We start from the raw sequence: 24,208 nt of genomic DNA, 5'->3' as shown, positions 1-24,208 counted from the left end.
AAAAATCCCCAAATATTATCCTTAATCCCGTCGTTTTATTGACTTATTAGTTGCAAGTCTGAATTATTAGAGCCCTTTATTGGTTGTCCCTTATTAATCCAAGGGAGCCAACAAACCCGACGTCACAGGTTGTAGTACTGCAAGATGTCGGCGGCCTGTAATATCATTTTTGATTAGAGTGGAAATCCATTTAATAGATAATATTAACTTGACTGACTGCTTCATTTCCGCTTTAAGGGCAAATATGTTGAAGTTTATCCGATAGACTGTCGATTTCCTTAAAGGGATAGTTCACCCAAAAATGATTTCATAATTTATTCACCCTTAAGTTGTTCCAAAACATATGAGTTTCTTTCTTCTGTTGAACACAACTGAAGATATTTTGAAGAATGTTAGTAACCAAACAAATGATGGACCCCATTGACTTCCATTCTTCAGAATATCTTCCTTTGCGTTTAACAGAACAAAGAAATTTGAGAAACTTGAGGGTGAGTAAATTATGACAGAGTTTGTATTTTTGGGTGAACTATCCATTTAAGTGATAAGCTGTTTTCCCACAAAAGCTGTTTATTCAATGCATTAAAGCCTCTCCTCCATTGGCAAAAAGGCCTCTGGTCTCCTTCCCTGTGTACCGCAGCGTTATACTATTTTTTGCTAACCTTGGAGGCTTACCTTAAAATGGCTTTGGAAAAGTTGCTCTCTGGCTACTTTGAAGTGTCTATAGTGTGGGAGTGACATAGGTTAGTTGTGCGAGAAAGTCTCGAAATCTCAAACCTCTGGGGAACCATCCATTTTAAAGATATGCTGAATAGAGGAGAGTCTGCTGGCAAAAAGAGAGCGTGACAGAGCTCGTAATAAAACGAAAATCAACATTGGCTTGGCTTTTCAGAGATGGCGAGAACTGAGATTTTTTAGATGCGATCTCATAGTACAGCATTATCTATTTTGAAGGGTATATATACAGTATATATATAATTATAAATGTATGATATGATTTAAAAATGATGTTGTATTAATGTGTGTTGTAGGACCACCTGGAGATCCTGGGCTCCCTGGTGCCGCCGGGCCACCTGGGGATAGAGGGATGATGGGTATACCTGGTCCCCTTGGTGATTCAGGAGCATCTGTAATAGGTGTGAATAATCATAAATATCATCTTTTTATGGCATTTGTATATTGTAAATCATAGTTTTGGTCTTAGGCTCAAACCTTCTGTCTGTTTCTCTTTCATTTCTCGATTCTCGTTCTAACTCTGCTTTGCTTTGGGTGCAATCTCTTAGGTGCAATGGGTGAATCTGGTCTCCAGGGTCTCAATGGAATCAAAGGAGAAAAGGGTGACCCAGGACAAACATATGGGTCACTCTTAAACTACGGTAATATTTCAGATTTTTTTCCCATATTATGGCTGACCATAATAATATTCAGTAAGCATTTTATTAGACATTGTAATATTTGAAAGAATATTATGTGTGTGACTGACATGTTAAGGCCAATTCACACCACACAGACAAACGCCAACAAACACCAACAAACAAGTCTGTCGGAGTTTGTTGGATCAGTGTGAATTTTTTTCATAAAATTCTAAATCCAACGGCCAACTTGTTTGTTGCCGTTTGTCTGTGCAGTGTGAATTGGCCTTTAGGGGCAAACATAAAAAGTTGGACTGTACTGAAGGCACATTTTCATTATATATGTATTAAAAACTGTCTGTCAAGGGGGGGGGGGGGATAATTTATATGGGGAGCAGAAGAAATACCCATACTATGACAATCCTGGTGAGTGGATGCTACATAAGACATACAATATACTTACACTACTACTAACAAAAGTTTGCCGTTGGTGAGATTTATGGCATCATTACTCCAGTCTTCACATGATCCTTCAGAAATCATACTAATATGATGATTTGCTGCTCAAGAAACTTGAAAACAGTAGATTTGATGTCTAACGTCACATGAATAAACAGGAAAACTGGTCTCAATGCATCCACTTGTCGGAAAAACTGTTAATGGCAATACGAACTGACAGCGATATCTATGGACTTTTAAGGTCATCAGCTCGTTCTTTTATATTGTTGTTTTATTCAATTAAAAAATCTAAATGTTAGTGAGAAGAAGAAAAATAAAACAACTTTTAGATATCACTCTGCATATGTGATGGGCATCAGTTCTGCTCATCTATGCTCATCATCCTTTGAAGGCATCTTGACTAAAATAGCTCTATATTTAAAGAAGCACAGACAAAAGACCTGAACCGGAAGTGATGCGACCTGTTATACAGAATACAGAAGTTAGTTGCTCATGTCCTGTTTTGTGCTGCTTAAAAAATTTTTCTCAAGGATTCTTTTTATGAATAAAAAAGTTCAATAGAACAGCATTTATTTGAAATAGAAATCTTTTGTAACATTATAGATATCTTTACTATCACTTTTGATCAATTTAGTGTGTCAAATGCAATTATTGCATATTCATTTATTTCAATGAGAAACCTTAGTGACCCCAAACTTTACTGACCTCAAAAATGGTAGTGTATTGTCATCGTGCTCTTTCCATTTAAGACAGAGAAGAAGAGAGATTTTTTTATACTTTTGTAATGTGAGTTAGTAACATCATGACTTTTCATCCAGGGGAACCTGGAAAACGAGGCCCTCCTGGACGTAAAGGATCACAAGGAAATCCTGGCAATCCCGGTGAGTGGATATAGATTTTTTTCCTTGCATTCTTCCATTTTCCATTGTCTGCCTTAACCAGCCCCGATGAGATTGTGATTCAGTCACATTAAGCTATCTGCACATACCTGTATAAAATGCATGTTAGAGGGAGTTTACAATTAAACTTTTGAGAGCATGTAAGCATTTACCTAGTTCCCTTAGTGTCTGTAGTGCCCTAGTTCCCTTTTGTGATTGTCTTTTTCATTGCAATGTCTTTTTTATTCTTTGACATATTTTCATTTGATTTGTAATTAATTCAAGTAAACATTTAGCATGTTTAATGTAGACACACTAACACGTCTCATTTTGTAGGTATTATTGATAATGTACATGTGTGTGCATCATCAATGAAGTTATTGTATGTCCTTGTAAAGCATTGTCGTAATTGTTTGTTTGCCTGCCCGCATGTTGTTTTTGTGTGCATGTCCATCCTATCATGATGTCAACATTTGTCTCGTCATGTGTTTCGAGTGAACAGTTTGCGGTGAGCACAACATTTTAACTGTCACATGCTACATTCATTTATCCAACACATTTATGCAAGTATCATCATACCTAAATACATAAGACGTTACACTACAGTTCAAAAGAAGTACAGTTAATACACAGTGATGAGATTATCTGTCTGTGACGTAGGTTACTACTGCCTTCCTGGAGAACATGGAGAATGTGGACAGGTTGGAGAGAGAGGGCCTTTAGGATTACCAGGTGTCCAGGGGAGAAAGGGTGAGTTTTAAGACATTGACATATGATCTTAAATTGATGATAATATAAAAATGAATGTTTCTTAAGCAGCAAATCACCCTATTAGAATGATTTCTGAAGGATCATCACAGGAATAAATCACATTTTAAAATATATTTAAATAGAAAATAGTTATAATAATATTTCACAATAATTGACTGAAGCTTTGATCAAATAAAGCAGCCTTGTTGAGCATAAGAGACTTCTTTTGAAAAAAAAAAGTTTAATTACCCAAAACTTAACCCAGAAAATTACTTTGAAAAGTAGTGTAAAGTCAGTTAAATCAGAAAGAGCAGTTACATTTTTGAGCAGTATATGTTTTTACCAAAATGTTAAAACCAAAAAAAATTGTCATTTTTATACATTTTTAGTCATACATTTTAATCATGACTTAAGTGTCCAAAAACTTTTTAATGACACTATTTTAGTGACTAAGCTATACTATATACTATAATCTATGATTTATCTCATGAATAGGTCTATATGTGCACTTTTTCATATTTTTCAAACACAGTAAAATATTTTAAAGTGAGCAGCTTGTTTTTTACTGAAGCATTATCAAATGATCCAAAATATGTAATAATTGAACATACAGGAGGAGGTATCTGTGTGAATGATTGATATGAATGTGCAGAACCTGCTTATAAGTATAAGAGCATCTTATCTAGTGCTGTCCATGGTGCTGCTTAATTCTGGATCTTTTGTCCTAGCTGTAAAGTTGTGTGTAGTGTGTATCAGTGCCCATTAGGGGGCGGAAAAGCATATTTTCTAACCACAGCATGAGCACCTGTGCTTATTATATTTTTTGTGTTCCCTTTCAGGTCCTAATGGGGGATGTGCATGTACCCCACCTGGTGATCTACCTGGCGATCGTGGTCCCCAAGGCCCTCTGGGTTACCCTGGTGATCCTGGGCGAAAAGGGAACCGGGGTCCCACTGGTGATGTCGGACTCATCGGAGAGAGGGGCGTGGGAGGTGTTACTGTATGTAAACCTGGTTGAGATTCAAAATAAGTTTGTATTCTGCTTGTATATGTTTGTGTATCTAAGGATTTCTTTTTGTTTGTGTCTGTTGTTGTTTCTCAGGGTCCCAGAGGCTTCAAAGGTGTCCGAGGGATTAAAGGAGAGAAAGGAGGTGTTATGGTGTCATGCACAAAGGGTGAAGCATTTTTGCAATTTATAGATTATTGTTAGATATGTTAAACATTTTAAGACTAACCCAAAATGGTGTAACAACTAAGGTTATTTTCAATGGAATAATAAAGCATGAATTGGTTTGATGTTAAATGTTTGATAGTAGAATTGCAGGGCAGTTTCTTGATCCCTGAGCATTATGCCAAACTTTTGACAGAGTTTTTTTTATTTCTTCTGATTTTTCTGATCAAGTTATCCATCAAATCCCTCATTTTAATTTTACATGTGAAGCGACGTGCAATTATCAGAAATTGTAATGGAATTTTTGCATCATGTTAAAGGGGAGAAAGGTGACCCGGGATCTACTGGACCATATGGAAATCCAGGGTGTAATGGGAAGAAAGGGGCTGATGGGAAGATTGGTGCTCCTGGAGATCCTGGACTTCTGGTACGTCATAAACATTCATGAAAAAGTTGTGCTGTACTATATACACAAACATATATATATATATATATATATATATATATATATATAAAAGAGTCCTTAACTAGTTACAATGTGTTTTGAGCAATTAATATCATGTCGTGTAATTGGACAGGTCATTACTGAACCTTTTCTTCATATGAATTTTGGATGATTTTAATGTACACGTACAGTAATGTACATTAATTTCTTTTTAAAAACCCTTTTTCTCTTCCCAGGGAGATAATCTTGTTGGACTGACAGGTGACAGGGGATGTCAAGGAGCTGTTGGTGTGAAAGGCTTCAGAGGTCCAACTGGTCCTCCTGGACCATGTATGATGGGGTCAAATGGGCGACGAGGGCAACCAGGGGACCCTGGACCTCAAGGCCAAACAGGGCCACCGGGTCCTAAAGGGATTCAAGGTAAGAGTCACAGTGCTGAGTAAGGTTTATATTATATGTGACAAATTGGTATCAAGCCACTATTCCAGCTGTATATAGTAAAAACTAATTTGTTGTTAACTATTGTTAACTTCTTGTATGGAGGAAGTAAAAAATAAAACAAAAAAAGATTTGTACACTACCATTAAAAATGTTGGCATCAATACAGTTTTTTTATTTTTTATTCAGCAAAGTTGCATTAAATTAATCAAGCATGACACTCAAGACTTTTACATTATTACAAAACATTTCTATGGCAAATAAATGCTGTTCTTTTTAACTTTCTATTGCTCATCCTGAAAGTGTCACCATTTCTATAAAATATTAAGTTGAATATATTAATATAAATATTGGAGTAATGATGCTGAAAATTCAGCTTTGCCATTATGGGAATACATGATATTTATACAGTTATTTTAAATTGTATTTTTGATCAAATATATACATCCTTGGTGTACCTTAAGACAGTTATTTCAGAAGCGTGAAAATTCATACTGACCCCAAATGAACAATAGTTTAAGTAAGGTAGAGTTTGATTGTTGATTTTCTTGGTAGGTGATACACTGCCCTGTGGGCCTGGCATTCGTGGAGACACTGGTGAGAAAGGAATGCCTGGATGTAAAGGTAACATATTAAAAGATTTTCTGACGAAAGAGTGTGAAAGAAGGATGGTTGGGAAAAAAAGAAACGATGCAACTGAAGGAATAACAATAATGTACCTTAAAGTGTAGAGTTTCCTCAAAGGTTCCCTGTATGTTATATTTGACATACTCGCTTTTGTTTATTACTTAGTGACATAGTTATTGATGTTTTGTCGTAAAATGTTTTGGACTAATGAAGTTATTTTGTTGTGTGACAGTGTTGAATGTCTTCAAATTGCAGTATGAATTTTGCAGCTCAGATGGCTGATTAATGATCAAATACAGTTTATGGCCAAAACCTTAATTTTTCCTTCCAGGTGAGAAAGGTACACTTGGAAATCCAGGATACAAAGGAAATACTGGACCAGATGGTCCCAAAGGAGAGAACGGAGACCCTGGTGATTTTGTGTGTAACGGACTGAGAGGTAGAGATTATAACTATAATTTGAGAGCTAGTCACATGTTTGAGGTTTTGGTGCATTTTCATTTTTGTTGAACTTTATGCAGTATGGATTACTTGATTATGCATTACTTGAATAAACCCTCTTTGATTCTATTCAACATAGGGGTTGCACAGACTAGTCAACTTTAATGCTCTGCCATGACACTTTAAGCTCGACGTCGGCCAGTCGCTGATCATGGCAATAGATAATAAATAGGAAGAAGATAATAAGAAGATAATAGGCAACAGGATAAGAAATCTTTCAGGATAAGAAAGTCCACTTTTACGTTCTGTTTGCAACAGTTAAAATAACAAATAAATGCATACTCAGAGAGCGCTCCACTAGATATGTTTGATTTTAACCTCTGAATGCTCAACATTTATATATATATCAACCATAGCTGTGGCAACCCGCGCTCGAGTGTCAGCTCGAGGTTCAGGCTTATTTGTTCATTAATGACGTCATCAGCGACTAGTCAATGTCGACTATGTCAACCCCTAATTCAAAATACGTTTATTAATTATTCTATATCTGCATGATATATCCACAGTCTCAGCTTGACTAGAACGCATCCATTAGAAAAGTATTATAAATCTAATATCTCTGCCATATCATCCGCAGGTCCAGATGGATATTCAGGAGATCCAGGTGACACTGGCCCCGACGGCAACAGTATAAGTGGCTCACCTGGCACACCTGGATTTCGTGGACCCCAGGGTCTGAAAGGGCCTTTTGGAGACTGTGTTATTGGGGCTCCAGGACCGATGGGCCCCTTTGGGGTTCAGGGATGTCAGGGCCCTAAAGGTGTACCTGGACCTCCTGGACCAATTGGATTGCAAGGTACTGCATTGACAGTTAAATAATATCTGGCGAACAGCAATATGATTATGATATAAAGAAAGAAATAGTATTTAAAGGTCACTGTTTTGAAGATGTAAGTTGTTTTGCACAGTCTAGTTAGTTGTTAGTCATAAGTTCACAATAGTCAGGTCCATTAACTAAAATAATTAAATAATTAAATAACTTTTTCTGCAGGTACACCAGGTATTCCAGGACGGCCTGGAAGAAAAGGGGAAAAAGGAGAGGATGGTAAACAAGGGGCACCTGGTTTCCCAGGTGGGAGACCAGAAAAATGTGACGAAGGACAAGCTGGTCCACCTGGCAAGACAGGATCACCAGGCTTTAGTGGACAGAGAGGTCAGTAGATACCACTATATCGACAGAAGCTTGTTAGGATTGTTCCAATAACAATAATGTCACTTTTCCGTGTTAGGCACCCCTGGAGAGAAAGGATCACTTGGGGAGCAGGGACCTCCAGGCATTGGAGCTAAAGGAGACCCTGGTAAGTCTGGTTTCCCAGGCATTCAAGGATACACTGGCCTTCAGGGACCTTCAGGACTCAAAGGAGACAATGGAAATCCTGGATTTACTGGACCAAAGGGTAAAGAGTCTTTCCACAGGTCTTGATGTGCTTTAAGGAGTTTATTCAATGAATGTACCCTGTTATGTGACCTTAGTTAAACAAATGCCTAACTGTGGTTTGTAACATTTTGGTTGCCTGAAACAATTTACAGTTAAGATGGATGTTACTATCAATGTTCTATATGTACTGCTTTACAGTAAGATTTTTAAAATGTTTTTGTAAGAAGTATTTTATGCTCAGCAAAGTTGCTGTTGATCAAAAATACAGTAATATTGTGAAATATTATTACAATTTAAAATAACTGTGATTCTATTTTAATATATTTTCAAATGTAATTTATTCCTGTGATGGTAAAGCTGAATTTTCAGCATCATTACTCCAGTCTTCAGTGTCACATGATCCTTCAGAAGTCATTCTGATATGCTGATTTGTTGCTCAAAAAAAAGTCTTATTACTATTGATGAATAGAAATTATACATGAACTGCATTTATTTCAATTTTAAATATTTTGTAACATTATTGTCTTTATTGTCACTTTTGATCAATTTGATGCATCCTTGTCAAATTAAAAGTATATATATATAAAAAATGTAAAGTCTTGCTGACCCCAAACTTTTAAACGTTAGTTTATTACATTTATGTTGACATTAGCTTCAACACTAAAATGTGTTAGGCCAATTTCTCTGTAATTTCCTTTTAAATGTGTGTCCTTTAGATATTTAGAGTAAAAAAACAAAGAAGGTGTCAGTGGGACACATGATTCTCACCTATCATATAACATCTCAGGTTTGCCTGGATTTCCTGGTCAAGATGGCTATGCTGGCAACACAGGGCAGACAGGCCCTTTAGGGGCTCCTGGACAAAAAGGCCTTAGGGGTCTGAATGGATATCCAGGTTTCCCAGGGAGAAATGGAACCAAGGGCCAGAAAGGTACTTCAAAACAGTGTGAAACACCATATTGTCATACTTTAGGTCAGGTCTAATGTGATGATGGCAGTTAAAGGTACCACATTTTTTCTTTACAGGATGCATTGGGCCTCCTGGACTTCCAGGAGACGTGATTTCAGTGCCAGTCAAAGGCCGAGTAGGACCACCTGGACCTAATGGGGAGAATGGTTTCAGTGGAGAAAGGGGTAAATTTGTAACAGATATTCATGCACTGTTTACACCTGGTATTAAGATGCGTTTTGGTCGATCAGATCACCAAACGAGGGACAAGGGAGACACATACCCGTTTACCCCTGGTGTTTTAATCCATATCTTTTGTCCACTTTCAAACACTTCTGTCCTGATTTCTTTGTCTAAGGGCGGGTAAATGTATGGGGGTTTTTTTCAGATCTTTGGATCTAATGGACAAAATAAGCTCATGCAATTTACATATGAACATGACCAGAGACGACGGGAAAACACACGGAGCAGCAGCTTTGGTTTCTGCTCTGACATTAAAACCCTATAACACGTAATGTCATGTAGTTGGACAGTTAGAAATCAGGAATGGTAAGAGAACATTGTGCTTGATACATTTTTGTCTCCAAACTAAACTTGGGTCTTCAGCTGACAAAGTTTAAAACCCATCTGACATAAACTATGTTTATGCATCAAGTCAGTATGCGGAGAGTAAGCGATGTTTTGTGGCTGTTCGAACACATTCAGCCACATAAGCGTTTGCACTACGAAAGCAATCCGGTCGAATACATTTTCGACTACCTCTGAAAGTGGTCGAAAGTGGACAAGCTCAAAACGTTATAGAGCTGTTTACACCTGTATTTAGCGTTGTCTGCTTGTGATCCGATGGACCAAAACACATCTTAATACCAGGTGTAAACGGGGCCTCAGATCCTATGTTGGTTTCTAACTTTGATAGGAAAGACCTTCATCAGATCACGTAGTTTCTACTTCTTAATTCTCAGGCAATAAGGGTGAACCAGGTCCGCCTGGACCACCAGGGTATCCGGGACTTAATGGACCTTATGGCTTTGAAAGTGGCTTTCGTGGACCGCCAGGCGTTCCTGGGTCTCCTGGTGAGCCTGGCACACTTGGGCGACCTGGACCGAAGGGAATTGTGGGATTCCCAGGGGAAAATGGTGATTCAGTGAGTGGATGGTCTTTTATTTATATGAATCTTATTTTTTAATTCTTGCCAAATTATTTGAGTTTTGTTGTTGGTTTGATTGTCTTTGACACAAACACAGATAGTGTACATAAACAGTTGTGTAGATAAACTGACCATATATGTAGGATTTAGTCATTAACACGTTTGTTTGTAGGGTGATCCTGGATTGACTGGTATGTCAGGAACCCCTGGTTTCCCTGGGTTAGATGGTCCTAAAGGTAAAATACAATGCTTGAAACCTTGCATACTCAAACCAACATTACCTTTCAAAAGATTTTTTTAAATGTTTTCGAAAGAAGTGTCTTATGCTCATCTAGGCTGCATATATTTGAATAAATTGAATATATATTAAAATATAATTTATTCCTGTGATGAATGCTGGATTGTCAGCGTCATTACTCCAGGCTTCAGTGTCACATGATCTTTCAGAAATCATAATAAATGTGCTGATTTGCTGGAATGTTGAAAACACATTTCAACATTCAGAAATAGAAATAGATTTCTTTTTTAACAAAGTATCAGCGTTTACTGTCAGTTTTGATCAAATAAATGCATTGTTGGTGGATAAAAGTATAAATTTTTCTTACGATATGATAAAATCGTACTGACACCAAACCTTAGAACAGTAATGTATGTAGTCAAAGCTACAACCCTTACAAACACTACACAATCATTATATATTAAATCTGCACATTTTAAGTCTCATGTGAAATGAGATCTATTGCAAAACCTCCTTGTACTGTGTTGAATAGGTGACAAAGGTGAGTCTATTGGTGAGCCAGGACGAACAGGTGAGAGAGGGCCCTCTGGAGAAAAAGGCGTGTCAGGTATGGTTTTCTTAACGTTTACTTCATATAATTAACCCTTCTTGTAATATATATTTCTATAATGCAGAAATGCATTTAAAAAATGAGTTCTGAGCTATAGAAACATCTCTTTTCTCCCCAATAGCTCCCCCCGGTGACAAAGGAGACCGTGGTGACCCTGGAGCACAAGGGCCTTATGGAAAATGGGGTCCACCTGGACCACCTGGGAACCCTGGCCATTGTGGACCTCCTGGTAAAATACCCATTGTTAAACGGATCAATCTGGCTCTAAAATAGTGGATAAATGTGCACTTGTGACTAGGGATGTCACAATGAGGAAATGTCCCCACCGGTAAATAAACTTGTGACAACAAAGGTATTACCGATAACACAGGGGTTTAGGGGGGGGCAGTGACCAAATCCTCCGCCACTTTTAATTGAAATCTAACTCCTGCTGACTGTGTTGTGAGTTTAAAATTTTAGAGTTCGTTGTCCAACTGGCCGAATACCATGTGACACCGGTCTACAAGCCTACAAGCCTACATCATCTCAATTCCATAGTCATGCACCTTATTAAGTTTTGCTGTGTTCTCAAATAGTGTTCTTTCTCCTTTACAGGTGTGGTTGGGGCCCCAGGTCCGTGTGGAAGACATGGTCCAGAGGGTGCTCGAGGGCCTTCAGGTCCGCCAGGCCCTAAAGGAAACATGGGACACCTTGGCCTTAGAGGTTTGAATACTTATGCTAAGTGATGCTGCCGTTAATTTTAAAAATAGAACAATCATGTATACATTTTAAACTTGAAAACGTGCATTTTAAACATACTTTTTTTGATAATTAATTTATCACTTGCAGGATCTTCAGGGCTCCCAGGGCTTCATGGGCTAGATGGCCTGAAGGGTGTCAAGGGTGAGATTGGATCTCGAGGTGAGATACATGTTCAATCTTTTGTGCTATCAGAAGTTTTGTTGTTGCCTGCTTGCCATCCCTCTCACTCCCTCTCTCCTTCGTTGTGCTTTAGGGTTGGGTTTAAAAGGTGATAGAGGCAATACAGGACTGACTGGAGACAAGGGGGATCCAGGAGACCCAGGGTTGAGTGGGATATCAAAAAATGGTGTTCAAGGTCCAAAAGGACTGCCGGGATGTCAAGGTATATGACTCAAAATCCTATTCAACCTATTAACCGTGACAAGTTTCCATAAAAATATTAAGCAGCAAATTCAACTCTGATAATAATAAGAAATGTTTCTTGAGCAGCAAATCAGCATATTATGATGATTTCTGAAGGATCGTGTGACTGAAGAGTGGAGTAATGATGCTGGAAATTTTGCTTTGCATTACAGGAATAAATTATATTTAAAAATACATTTAAATAGAAAAATGTTATTTTAAATTGTAATAATACTTCTCAAAATGAACGGTGTTATTTTTTATTAAATAAATGGGTAACACTTTACAATGAGGTTCAATTTGTTGAAGGGGTCATGACATCTTTTGACACAAAAGAGGTCTTTGTACCATTAAAACATCCTGTGAGTTTCATAGCTTAAAACATCCTCCTCAATATAAACCAAGCCTTATTTAATCAAGCTCCAAAAATGACTTGTTTGGATATTACGGGATATTTGTGACATCACTAGGGCAAATATATATGCATATGAATGCCTCCAGAGCAAGGCATCGACGAATAGTTATACACAGGGCCTAAAATAAACTTTTTGCCACAACTGCCAATGGCCGGTGACTTAAGAAAATGTACCGGCCATAAGTATTTTTTTATCGGCTATTTTTGTAATTATGACACCAATCATTTTGGATACCAGTGAAAATTTACAATTTTCAGGTGCAGAAATGACTTTAATCTTAGGAAGTACTTTAATCTTCACTGTTGTCTTTCTCCTTTTTTGAATAGGTGATCCTGGTCCAATGGGTCCTCCTGGATTTCGTGGTGAAGAATGTAAGATTCTTAAACCTGGACCTTGTGGAGGACAGGGTTTCCCTGGGCTAGATGGACCTCCAGGTGTGTGTGGTCATTTGGAGAAGATTTTTCATTAAAAAAGTGTATGATGTCAATCCTGGCGTGGCACAATTGATGTATACAAATAATATTTGAGAGCTAAGGTGGATGGCAGTATGTGTTTATGTATAAGATTATGTATTATGTGCATGGTCTGTGTTTTGCTGTTTCAGGGCCCATGGGAGAGATGGGAGAGCCAGGCAATGTCTTCGCAGTGTGTGGTGATTTTGGTGCCCCAGGTTTTCCTGGATCACCAGGATATAAAGGAGAAAAAGGATGCCTTGGGTCCAACGGCCTGCCAGGGTATCAGGGCCCAGAAGGTCCAAAAGGTAAAATAATCAGCCTAAAGTGTCTAAAAGGTGCCACTATACATGCACTTTTTGTGAAACTATATGCTTTCCAGCAGTTTTGTGATTTAGGTTTTTCTATTATTATTATTCCACAGGTGAAAAAGGGGAATGTGGGCTTATGGGCCTTCCGGGACCCTGTGGCCCCATGGGTGATTGTGGACCCCCAGGACCCTGTGGTGCAAAAGGAGAGAAAGGGGACACAGGTCTGTGGAGCCTTCAGATCATCAAGTTGGCCATCTTATAAATCAATAAAGTTATAATGTATACCCCAATCTCTCTCCCTTTGTATTTGTAGGTCTAAAAGGAGAGCCTGGCGATGTCATAAGTCCTAATCCTTGTAATCCTTCTCCGGGCCTTCCTGGTGCACTTGGTCCATCTGGCCCAGATGGTGAAGTTGGAGAAGACGGACCTAATGGCAGTGAGGGACCGAAAGGTACAACAGCAGGGTGTATATTTGTAACCAGGATTCATTTGATCATGAAGTATCTCCTATTCTTGGCAGTGTTGTTGTTAAGTTTAAACTAAGTTAATTCATTAAATCAGCTGCAGTCTGTAACTTTTGGCGCTCTAGCGGTTTATAAACAGAACTGCATGCGTCTTGCAGAAGAACATTGTAGTCAGAGTTACTTCTCTCTGTTTATGTCTATGACGAGTCACGCAGGTACTGGGCTACTCCGCAGTGGTGCCGACCTGAACCAGTCTGAGTATAAACACTTATTATAGGTGTAACGTAGTGATTCAGACAAAAACACGGTTTAGAAAACGGATTCATGATGTACTCGCTTATTATATAAATTGTGTATATTTTGAACACAAGAAAAAAGTTAAGGACTGCAGCTTTAAGTTAAAATATAAAATGATTTAGATGTTTTAATTAAAATGTTTCCTTGGCAACTAACTGAAATAAATAAGCTTAAGTACGGAAATTAATAAAACTGAAATAAATGAAAAACTAATTAAAGCTATATTTGAAAAATATATATACAAAAGCACATTACGAAAATAAAGCACTGAAAATATACAAATAAAGTCCAATTCAACTTAGTATATAAATAATACTAACGCTACACTAATTCTTGAATGCCAAGACTATATTGCTAAATTATATTTGCAAAAAAGCACCATAGATTCTTTATTGAAGTAGTCCCACAAAATCACAGGTGGTCACCCTAGTAGAGTTTACAGTGTAGTTTCTGCTTAGGTGTGAAGGGACCGAAGGGAGCTGATGGGTTCCCTGGACCTCCTGGGCCAGTAGGACCAGACGGACCTTCTGGAAACCCTGGATATGAAGGCACAAAAGGACCAACAGGCTCTCAGGGTATGTATTCGTGTACCGTTAACAACTTGATGGGCCCTATCTTACACCCGGGGCAATGCAGCGCCAAACGCGATGCAAGTGTTTTTTGCTAGTTTCAGTCCGACGCAGTTATCATTTTCACGTCCTGCACCACGTTGTTTAAATAGCAAATGCATTTGCGCCCATTTGTGCGCCCATGGGCGTGCTGGTCTGAAACGAGGTGTGTTCAGGCGCATTGTTGGCGCGTTGCTATTTTGAGGCAACAGAAATAGACTGTGCCATTGACCAACTGAAACCTGGTCTAAAGTCAATGGCGCAATATTTTTTTTTTTTTGTTATTTAAAGAGGCGTTAGTAATGTGCACCTATAGGCGGGTCCACAATGCGCACACTCTGCTTATTAAAGGGTACATAACATGCACAGTTTCACCTAATCTCATGTTAATCTTGAGTACCTATAGAGTAGTAGTGCATCCTTAATATCTCAAAAAAGTGTTTAGTTTTATTATATTTAGAAAAGAAAAATACAGCTTTCCGATTCTCTCCGGAAAAAGCCGAGGTCCTGGAGGCGGAGCTATAGAGTCAAGCGGTAGTTCTTGATTTCCAGCAAAAGACAGAAATCTGATCCAGTTGTACTTACATGAATGGGGTCTTTTATCACTGGGACCGCTCCACGTTTTAATAGCAAACGATTTGCAAATCCAGCGTCGACCTGAGCCTTGTTAATAAAACATTCGTCACTGAAACGACCAGAACACACAACCGCACTTCCTACACTCCGTTGCTGCCCCGGAAAAACAAACGGCATCCACTGTTCCTGTAACACTGGGTTCTTTGGAAAACTGAACACGGTAAGCTTTCCCTCACATCCAAATACACACTTTTTTGGAGACATTCTTGAACAAATCCTATGTAGCGCTGCCGATGATTTCCTGTTGAAGCGCGTTGATGTGCGCGGTCTCGCTCTCCTCTAGTCGACGTGCTCGTGGGCGAGCTTTTCCGAGAGAAATGCTCATATAAGGAGTTCCACTCTTATCTACGTCATTAGATCCACGATCTAAAAAAAACCAGCCGAAACTTGTACCAACCCGGAAGTAAGATTTTCAGCATAGAAATTCTCCGTTATTCGTCCAAAATATTTTTTTTAAACTTTGCCCATGTTTAGCATGAGAATCTATCTCTTTAACACTGTAAACAACTCTGAATACATGAAACACCATTGTACCCCCCCTTTAAACACACAGGGACGCACAGCAGCACACAAACATGCCAAATATTTCAAATAAAAGGATTACAATGTAAAAGAGTATTATTGTGTACATAAAGATATGGTTTACCCGTAGATGGTCTGCTTGCGCACTTTTACCTCGCGGACGAGTAGTTCTGTTTGCGCTCTGGAGACGCGTTCGGTCTTTCCACTATCAAATTCCGTCATGTAAATAGTGAATCTGCCATGGCGCGAGCGCAACTGGCATTTAAAGGGAATGGGAGATGAGACTCTGATTGGATTAACGCACGTAAATCCCAAAACACACCCATTACTCATTAAGAGAACAGGGACAACCCTAGACCATACGCCTGGCGCGCCAACCATTTTTCCCATCGTTAAACTAGCAAAAGTGGATTCGGACACGCCCTAAGTGAACTTGCGCCCTGCGCTTTAGACCATGCGCTTAGATCGTTAAAATAGGGCCCAAAGAGTGTTTACTGACTCAACTAGGCCTGACACTATTGTATCTTCTTTCCTCCTTCTATTCAATCATTCATCAACTGCATTTACATTCATTCATTTAAGCAGATGTTTTTATCCAGAATGACTCACATCGAGTCATTCATCAACCCAACCATTTGTCCATCACTTTTTCTATCTCAGGACCCCCAGGACCAGATGGTGATCAGGGTCCTCCTGGAAACAATGGGGGCTCCTCTGGCTTCCTTGTGGTGATGCACAGCCAGTCTGAGAGTGTGCCAACTTGTCCCCTGGGCCTAACCGCGTTATGGACCGGGTACAGCCTGCTATATATGCAGGGTCAGAAGAGAGGACACATACAAGACCTGGGTATGTGGCTAATACACACGGTCACACTCAAAAGTGCCTGTGATTCCATTAAATGTTGACTAGGTTCTGGAACAGAGAATTTTAGTTGTTTTAATCACTGAGATACTATTATAGTTTTTAGCGCAATTTTCCACCGGACAAAATTGCGATTGTTAACTCATGATTTCTGTTCTGTCTGTGCGCACCAATCTTGTAATTCTATCTACTCCTCAACCAGACCACCTAGAGACTTCGGGTTTTCGGCATTATGTTAAGGAAGGTCTAATCTCGGGAACGCACAAAAAAAAAAAAAAAACAATACAGGAAAAGATTTACTATCTCTTAGTGTTGTGATCCCATGAGGTCAGAAAATTGCGCTAAAACACTCACCGAGTTTTTATTACTTGTTTTTTTAATATTTTGAATTAGTTTTTATTTTTGTATTTTCTGTTTTCATTTAAGTTTTAGTCCGTTTTAGTAATTTTGTTGTGTTTTTGTCATTTGTATTTGTTATTGTTTTAAATGTCTATATAGTTGTATTTAGTTATTTTAGTTCAGTTCATCAAAAAATATAGCTGAAATAAAATAAGGTTTCTTTTTTTTGTTTATTTGAGTTAAAACTTTTATTTTTAATTTAATCAACAAATATTTTTTACGTTATTTTTTTTTTTTTTTCGATAAAAACCCTGATATCAACACATCATATTGACATGTTACATATTCAAACTTATTTTTGTGTGTGTTTTCACCAGGCCAGGCAGGTTCATGTGTACCGGTGTTCAGCACCATCCCGTTCTCCTATTGTGATATGGACTCCTGTAATTACTCCAGCCGCAACGAAAAATCCTATTGGCTGTCTACAACCGCCCCGATTTCTATAACGCCTTTAAAAGGAATGGAAATTCAGGCACACATCAGCAGGTGTGTGGTGTGTGAAGCTTCATCACCAGCCATTGCAATACACAGTCAAGACGTGTCTACACCACTTTGTCCACCAAACTGGAGAAGCCTCTGGATCGGATATTCGTTCATTATGGTAAGAGATGAGAAGTACAGCTCTATTCCAAACCCTAGTAAGCTTTTCCCACTGCGAAGGCTGCTGCCTTAGGGGTCTTTCACATGTCTAAAAACGCAACCTGTCGATCATATTACGTATAATTGATCATATCACAAGGCTCGAGGTATTTTTATAACAGTAAAGGATGTTTACATGGGAAATGCTAAGAAGGAGTAGCATTCAGTCTATTATAAAACACTACAAATAATGCATGTCTGTCCATTTATATAATCAAAATCCACTTTAGATTACAATCGGCAGTTATTACAAGTACTCGATGATGGGTTTCGAGCAAAAACTGTAATAATCTTATAAATTGTGACATGTAATTTGATGCTAATTGTAGCTAATGTACCTGTTACCTAGCTGCGATTATGGCCGTTTCTCAATATGCGTTCTTGTCTGTACTTGTGTTCTTGTGGACTTGTGAAACGTCATCAGTCGCTGCCCAAGTACTGTCCCAATACACAACCGTATTTTGGCAAGAACGGTTAAAAATCCCGGAAGTGTTCTTGACACGCCCATTTTACCGAGGATGCAACGGTTGGTAACTTAAGTGAACTTGACGGCAGAAATATCCCAGCATTCATTTCGGCATTCGAGGAAGGAGCGGCAGGTCAATACAAGTCGATTTTCTACAATTTCGTACGCTATTTCATCACTAAATTCACTTCTAAGAACATTTGATGCGAGAAATCAACTGTGTAGATTTCAAATATTGGCATTTTTACGAAAATTTATGGCGAATCGAAAATGTGCTCAAACGTTTTCGGAAGTGAGAATCTCCATAAGAATAACGGACAATAATAACGTCAATAATTCTCGTTATGTTTGGGTACTGCAGACGGCGTCTGTGCGGGGGTATTATTGCGCAATACCAGCAAGAACACATCGTCTCAAACTGTCAGCAGCGTTCTGTGTGCTCGTCACCTTGTGAGTTCATTCTTCCAAGAACAACTAGCAAGAGCGTTCTCCCCAAGAACACAAGTCCGTTCTTTGCATTCTTGGTTTTGAGAAACACCCTATATTTAAGATGAATTTGGTCAAAAGAATTCTCGTAAGGTCTCATGTATAGTTATATATACTCTTATAGTTTGTGTAGTGTAGTGCCTCACTTTATCTCAATTTACTGTTGTTTTTGTGCAGTGGACGAGGTTAAAGCTACACTGTGTAATATTTTAAGTTGATTTTTAGCAAAAAACACTTTGTTCTTTCAAAATTATACGTTTTCATTAATGTGTAATCACTTCAACCAACTAATTAAGTATTCTCGTAAGTGTATAATCTGCCATTTAGAATACATACGAGCGAGTCGCTCGAATGGCGGAAGCCATGTTGCGCATCCATCTTGAAAATATATTAGCCAAAGAGGGACATACCTGGAAATTCAAGCTTCGCCTTTCGCGTTTTAGCACTCAGTGGCACCGAGACAAATGTGAGAGGGAGATTACTCGCGACTTCCGGCAGATTTGAAATAATACGGCCACCGTAGGAGTTAAAACGCCCTCGGAATGGGAGGGGCTAGAAAGTAATATTCAGTTGGTAGTCATATACAATTTCACCGCTAGACGGGAGAAAATCCTACACAGTGTAGCTTTAAAGCCAAATGGAAAAAACTACAAGATACATACACGAGGAAAAATGCATTCTGTGCAGGTGTGAATCAGCCGTAGGCGATCGATCGCTTCATGTTCGGTGTGAAAGCACTGTTCGTCGCCGCTTCGCTTAAAGGCATCGGGCACAGAGTAAAGGGGTTTTAAGGCTATGCCAGAATGCACTGCAACCATCTCAGACAATATTTTCATCCAAGATGAATAATGAATAAATATAAATCTTTTCAATTAAGAATATATTTTATTCAGTACTAAAAAATGTAAATCATTTAGTTTAACATGAACCATTAAGATGAACCATTAACATGGACCAGAATCTTTGTAATGTAATTTTTCTTGTGTCGTTGCTAGCATCATGCTAACATCATGCTAACATCATACTCAAAAGTTTGGGGTCAGTAGGATTTTTTTTTTTTTTAAATTATGAAATTTATAATTTTATTCAGCAAAAATGTTTTAAATTGTTCAAAAGTATGACATTTAAAATGTCACAAAAGATTTATATTTCAAATAAATGCTGTTCTTTTGAACTTTTATCTATTCATTAAAGAATCCTGAAAGAAATGTATCACAGTTTCCGCGAAAAATGTTAAGCAGCACAACTGTTTTCAACATTGATAATAATAAAAATGTTTCTAGGGCAGCAAATCATCAAATCATCATTCACTGAAGACTGGAGTAATGATGCTGAAAATTCAACTTTGGTCACAGGAATAAATTACATTTACAAATAAAAATCAGTTATTCAAAAAAAAATTTAAATATATTTCACAATATTACTTTATTTTTAATCAAATAAATGCAGCCTTTGTGAGCATACTCAACCTCAAACTTTTGAGTAGTAGTGTGTATCTCTTTACATTATAAAGCAATCACATGATGCAACTTAATTTCGGTGTTCCAGTATGCAGGAGCAGAGAAAGAGGGAGGTGAACAGTCTCTGGCGTCAACAGGAAGCTGCTTGCAGAACTACCGCAGTCAGCCGTTCGTGGAGTGCAGAGGTCCGGTTGGCACATGCCAGTATTTCGCCACCAGCTACAGTTTCTGGCTGATAAAAGTGGACGCGCAGCACATTAACTCCAATACTCAAAGTCCTGTGCAGAAGAACCACGACAGCGTCAGCAAATGCAGCGTCTGCATGATGAATGATCCCAACAATTGATACAAGTCATGCATGATTTAAAAAAAAAAAAAAAAAACTAAAAAACAACAACTGCACTGAGAATGCACATCAATAGGTCACTGGATTGGAAGTGATTGAGATGCTTTTGGTCACTTTTTTTTTTTTTTTTTTTAAAGGATAAAATGGACATAATTTGTGACCATTTTTTTGATGAACTACAGGCTGTGAACTTTTTACTTCACTGGATTTGTTCCAACATAGCTCTGTCTAACATGGTCTTCTTTTACATCTTTACCCAGTGCACATTTTGTTTCTAGTTTTTATTACATTTAAAAAAATTAGTACAAACCGAGACCATTTGCACAAATTCCTATACACCAATATTCATGTTCTCCCTGGTTTCTTGTATCAGCAACTATTATGTTTGTGTGCACATTATCAAACATTATCCGCACAATATTGTATTGCTAGTTTAGGTCTATGGTGCTTATAGGTCTTTAACCTAAAAGATTAATACTAAACCTTGATAATGAAACACTCGTGATCCAGTGAAATCAAATAGGAACGCCTGCTAACAGCTATTGCCTTTGCTAGCTAAATTGATATTGCGGTCAGTGTAAAGGCACCTTTTGTCATGTAGGTGCAGTTTTCTCTATAGAAATTAACAAATGACTGTTTAAAAAAAAAGAAAAATTGGTTTTCTAGACTTGAATTTCTCATTTTCTTGAATTCAAACCAAGCATTTTGTGCAGCATCAAAGTGTGGTCAATTTTCACCTTGTTCAGCACATCCAGTGGGCAAAATCCAGTCATTTTGATAGGAATCCAAGCGATCTGGAATTTCACTTGAGGACAAAAGATTTCCCCACACAGATTTCACAAAAGGTTCAGGTTGGTCCAACAGAAATCTACTTGGACACCTGTGTGAACTGTGCGTCATATGTAGCTACCAAATGTTGAAACCACACGTTTTCCGTTTATTTTTCTTTAACTGAAATAAGGAACTAAAGGAAATCAAGACAACATTTGTTAGCTGTTGGCTTGTAGAATGTTCAAGAAGATTTCAAAGATTTAGTCATTTTGGGAGACAATTTAATCTCAAGGCAATCAAGGTGTACATTATTATCTGCTATGTTTCCACGCAAACACCAAGATGTGCATAAATTCAAAAAAATGCGCGGGTGAAACCGTATGTGTACAATTGAGTCGTATATTTTTTTTATCCATTAAGAAGACAGGTTTTGAGGTGCAAGTAATTTATGACGTATGAAAAAATACCCTATGGAGTGAAACGGGTTCCAGAAGTAAAAAACCCATAGGTAAATTGATTTTGAATGATAACTTATAAATCTTTAAAGACAACCCTACTGTGAGCTATGAGGTTGTTAATCCATGATGTTTGCTTCTGCTGATGCCTTCAGCCTGCATTATTTCAAGCTTATTTTTTACATTAAAGGGATGGTTCGGAGTAAAATCAACCTAGGGTCCTTTGCACCATGACATGCCCCATTTTTAGCTCCGGCCACTCCCATGAAGCACTTCGAAAGACTTAATCTAGTCGATCTCAAAATACTTACATGTTTGTATATACACACAGTATATATGCATATTTTGCAATAAACTTAATGTTGTTTTTATATAATCAACATTTGTAAATGAGTAGTTTTATATTACTAATTCGATTATGCTGTTCGCAATGCTTCATGGGATTGTAGTTATTTCCCTCTGTAAATCCATTAAGTAGGCTACACAGTCGTGTTGTACCTTTGTACTTTGGTCTAATTTTTAAAAGCTTTCCGTTCAAAACAAAGTTTTCCCTTTTGTAAACGCGCTAGACGTCTTGCGTCTTTAGAAGCGTCTCGTGCATCACACGGCGTTCTGAAGTCTCAAGTTCAACTTTTAAAGAAACGTGTCTCGAAAACTTGTGTTTTTCCCCCGTTCCACTGCCCGCGTCTTGCGTTTTTCAAAGCAAAAACGCATGCTGTGTGAATGGCTGTTTTAACCTACATTACCTACTTTAAAGATTGACAAAACATGAGGTCGTATTTATTTTTTAACGTGCGGAAATTTCAGATGCGAATTTCGGACTCAGTGTGCAAGGGCCTTAAGACTTGTCATCCTGTTGCAAAGCATTATCATCTCAGTATATGGATGTGAATGTGAATGCTTGGAGGATATTCAAGACTTCTGTCCGTGTTAAAACACTCCTTATTTCACTGTATACTCCATACATGCACCATTTCTAAAACACCCTTCGGGTCACAAGGTACATCAGAAAGTTCTGTTTAATGTAGTTAGCCTAAAAAAATAGTCCTTTACTTTTCATTTCTGTCTCCTTCTGTTCTGCTGTTTTGTGTGAGGACCATTGCAATTGAACTTCCCACTCATTATTGGACACTTGAAAGCGGGGGAAAAAAAAACTTTAATATTTCCCTCCTCTCACTGTCTAAACTAACTTGAGCCATTAAATGAAACTAACACCTTCAGTATTTTACTGTCCACGTAAGCAGCTTTTGTTCTGAGCATGATCTATTCTTGTACATATGATTGCACTGTTGACAGAACAGCTTTGCTTTATATTTTTACTAAATGTCAAGGGTATTTATTTAGCTAGAGATTACGTTGGTGCTATTTTGGATAACAGTGAATTAAACACTTGTTCCCATATTTTAAAAAGAAGTGATTATTATTATTGTCTGATTTTGATATTGCTGCAAGCTGGTTAGAAATGCAATTCACTGTGTGTGGGGACATTTTAATGTCTTGAGTACTGTACTGTTACACCTGACCTGAGCATGGCATACACATAAGGACAACACAAAATGTTAAAGACTCTTTCCCAAGAAGTTTGATTTTCATTGTCAAATGCATTTTTACATTTAACAATCAGGTTCAACTCCTACTGTGTATTAAATGTCTAATAAATTGTGATATTTGTAATAACATGCAATTATGACTTGGAAAAAAGAATATATAAACTCACCCAACTGAGACACCTAACAAATCTGCTTGGGGTTTCACATCATATACGTTTTTTATTTATTTTTTATATATATATATATATATATATATATATATATATACATACACACTCACCTAAAGGATTATTAGGAACACCTGTTCAATTTCTCATTAATGCAATTATCTAATCAACCAATCACATGGCAGTTGCTTCAATGCATTTAGGGGTGTGGTCCTGGTCAAGACAATCTCCTGAACTCCAAACTGAATGTCAGAATGGGAAAGAAATGTGATTTAAGCAATTTTGAGCGTGGCATGGTTGTTGGTGCCAGACGGGCCGGTCTGAGTATTTCACAATCTGCTCAGTTACTGGGATTTTCACGCACAACCATTTCTAGGGTTTACAAAGAATGGTGTGAAAAGGGAAAAACATCCAGTATGCGGCAGTCCTGTGGGCGAAAATGCCTTGTTGATGCTAGAGGTCAGAGGAGAATGGGCCGACTGATTCAAGCTGATAGAAGAGCAACTTTGACTGAAATAACCACTCGTTACAACCGAGGTATGCAGCAAAGCATTTGTGAAGCCACAACACGCACAACCTTGAGGCGGATGGGCTACAACAGCAGAAGACCCCACCGGGTACCACTCATCTCCACTACAAATAGGAAAAATAGGCTACAATTTACACAAGCTCACCAAAATTGGACAGTTGAAGACTGGAAAAATGTTGCCTGGTCTGATGAGTCTCGATTTCTGTTGAGACATTCAGATGGTAGAGTCAGAATTTGGCGTAAACAGAATGAGAACATGGATCCATCATGCCTTGTTACCACTGTGCAGG

General features: G+C 38.1%; 1 protein-coding gene across 1 annotated transcript in view; it reads left to right on the top strand.

Annotated features, from left to right (window-relative positions):
* Positions 1-23,397, top strand: part of col4a4 (collagen, type IV, alpha 4) — a 70,930-nt gene extending 47,533 nt beyond the window's left edge. Inside the window, exons 18-47 of the mRNA XM_079885051.1 lie at positions 1,029-1,133; positions 1,281-1,373; positions 2,627-2,689; positions 3,347-3,436; positions 4,276-4,436; positions 4,539-4,611; positions 4,928-5,034; positions 5,289-5,472; positions 6,046-6,114; positions 6,449-6,556; positions 7,196-7,414; positions 7,610-7,771; positions 7,848-8,015; positions 8,784-8,927; positions 9,023-9,130; positions 9,908-10,089; positions 10,265-10,328; positions 10,863-10,937; positions 11,062-11,169; positions 11,535-11,642; positions 11,769-11,840; positions 11,935-12,063; positions 12,826-12,933; positions 13,104-13,259; positions 13,376-13,483; positions 13,576-13,713; positions 14,482-14,598; positions 16,450-16,635; positions 17,367-17,650; positions 20,189-23,397. Of these exons, the coding sequence (XP_079741177.1) occupies positions 1,029-1,133; positions 1,281-1,373; positions 2,627-2,689; positions 3,347-3,436; positions 4,276-4,436; positions 4,539-4,611; positions 4,928-5,034; positions 5,289-5,472; positions 6,046-6,114; positions 6,449-6,556; positions 7,196-7,414; positions 7,610-7,771; positions 7,848-8,015; positions 8,784-8,927; positions 9,023-9,130; positions 9,908-10,089; positions 10,265-10,328; positions 10,863-10,937; positions 11,062-11,169; positions 11,535-11,642; positions 11,769-11,840; positions 11,935-12,063; positions 12,826-12,933; positions 13,104-13,259; positions 13,376-13,483; positions 13,576-13,713; positions 14,482-14,598; positions 16,450-16,635; positions 17,367-17,650; positions 20,189-20,446 (3,947 nt within the window). The 3' untranslated portion in view covers positions 20,447-23,397. The remainder of the gene's footprint in view (positions 1-1,028; positions 1,134-1,280; positions 1,374-2,626; positions 2,690-3,346; positions 3,437-4,275; positions 4,437-4,538; positions 4,612-4,927; positions 5,035-5,288; positions 5,473-6,045; positions 6,115-6,448; positions 6,557-7,195; positions 7,415-7,609; positions 7,772-7,847; positions 8,016-8,783; positions 8,928-9,022; positions 9,131-9,907; positions 10,090-10,264; positions 10,329-10,862; positions 10,938-11,061; positions 11,170-11,534; positions 11,643-11,768; positions 11,841-11,934; positions 12,064-12,825; positions 12,934-13,103; positions 13,260-13,375; positions 13,484-13,575; positions 13,714-14,481; positions 14,599-16,449; positions 16,636-17,366; positions 17,651-20,188) is intronic.
* Positions 23,398-24,208: the final 811 nt, after the last annotated feature.

Source organism: Squalius cephalus (genome assembly GCF_949319135.1).
Source record: "Squalius cephalus genome assembly, chromosome: 11".
Taxonomy (NCBI): domain Eukaryota; kingdom Metazoa; phylum Chordata; class Actinopteri; order Cypriniformes; family Leuciscidae; genus Squalius; species Squalius cephalus.
The sequence above is the reverse complement of the archived record's forward strand: the minus strand, read 5'-3'. Positions and strand labels throughout refer to the sequence as shown.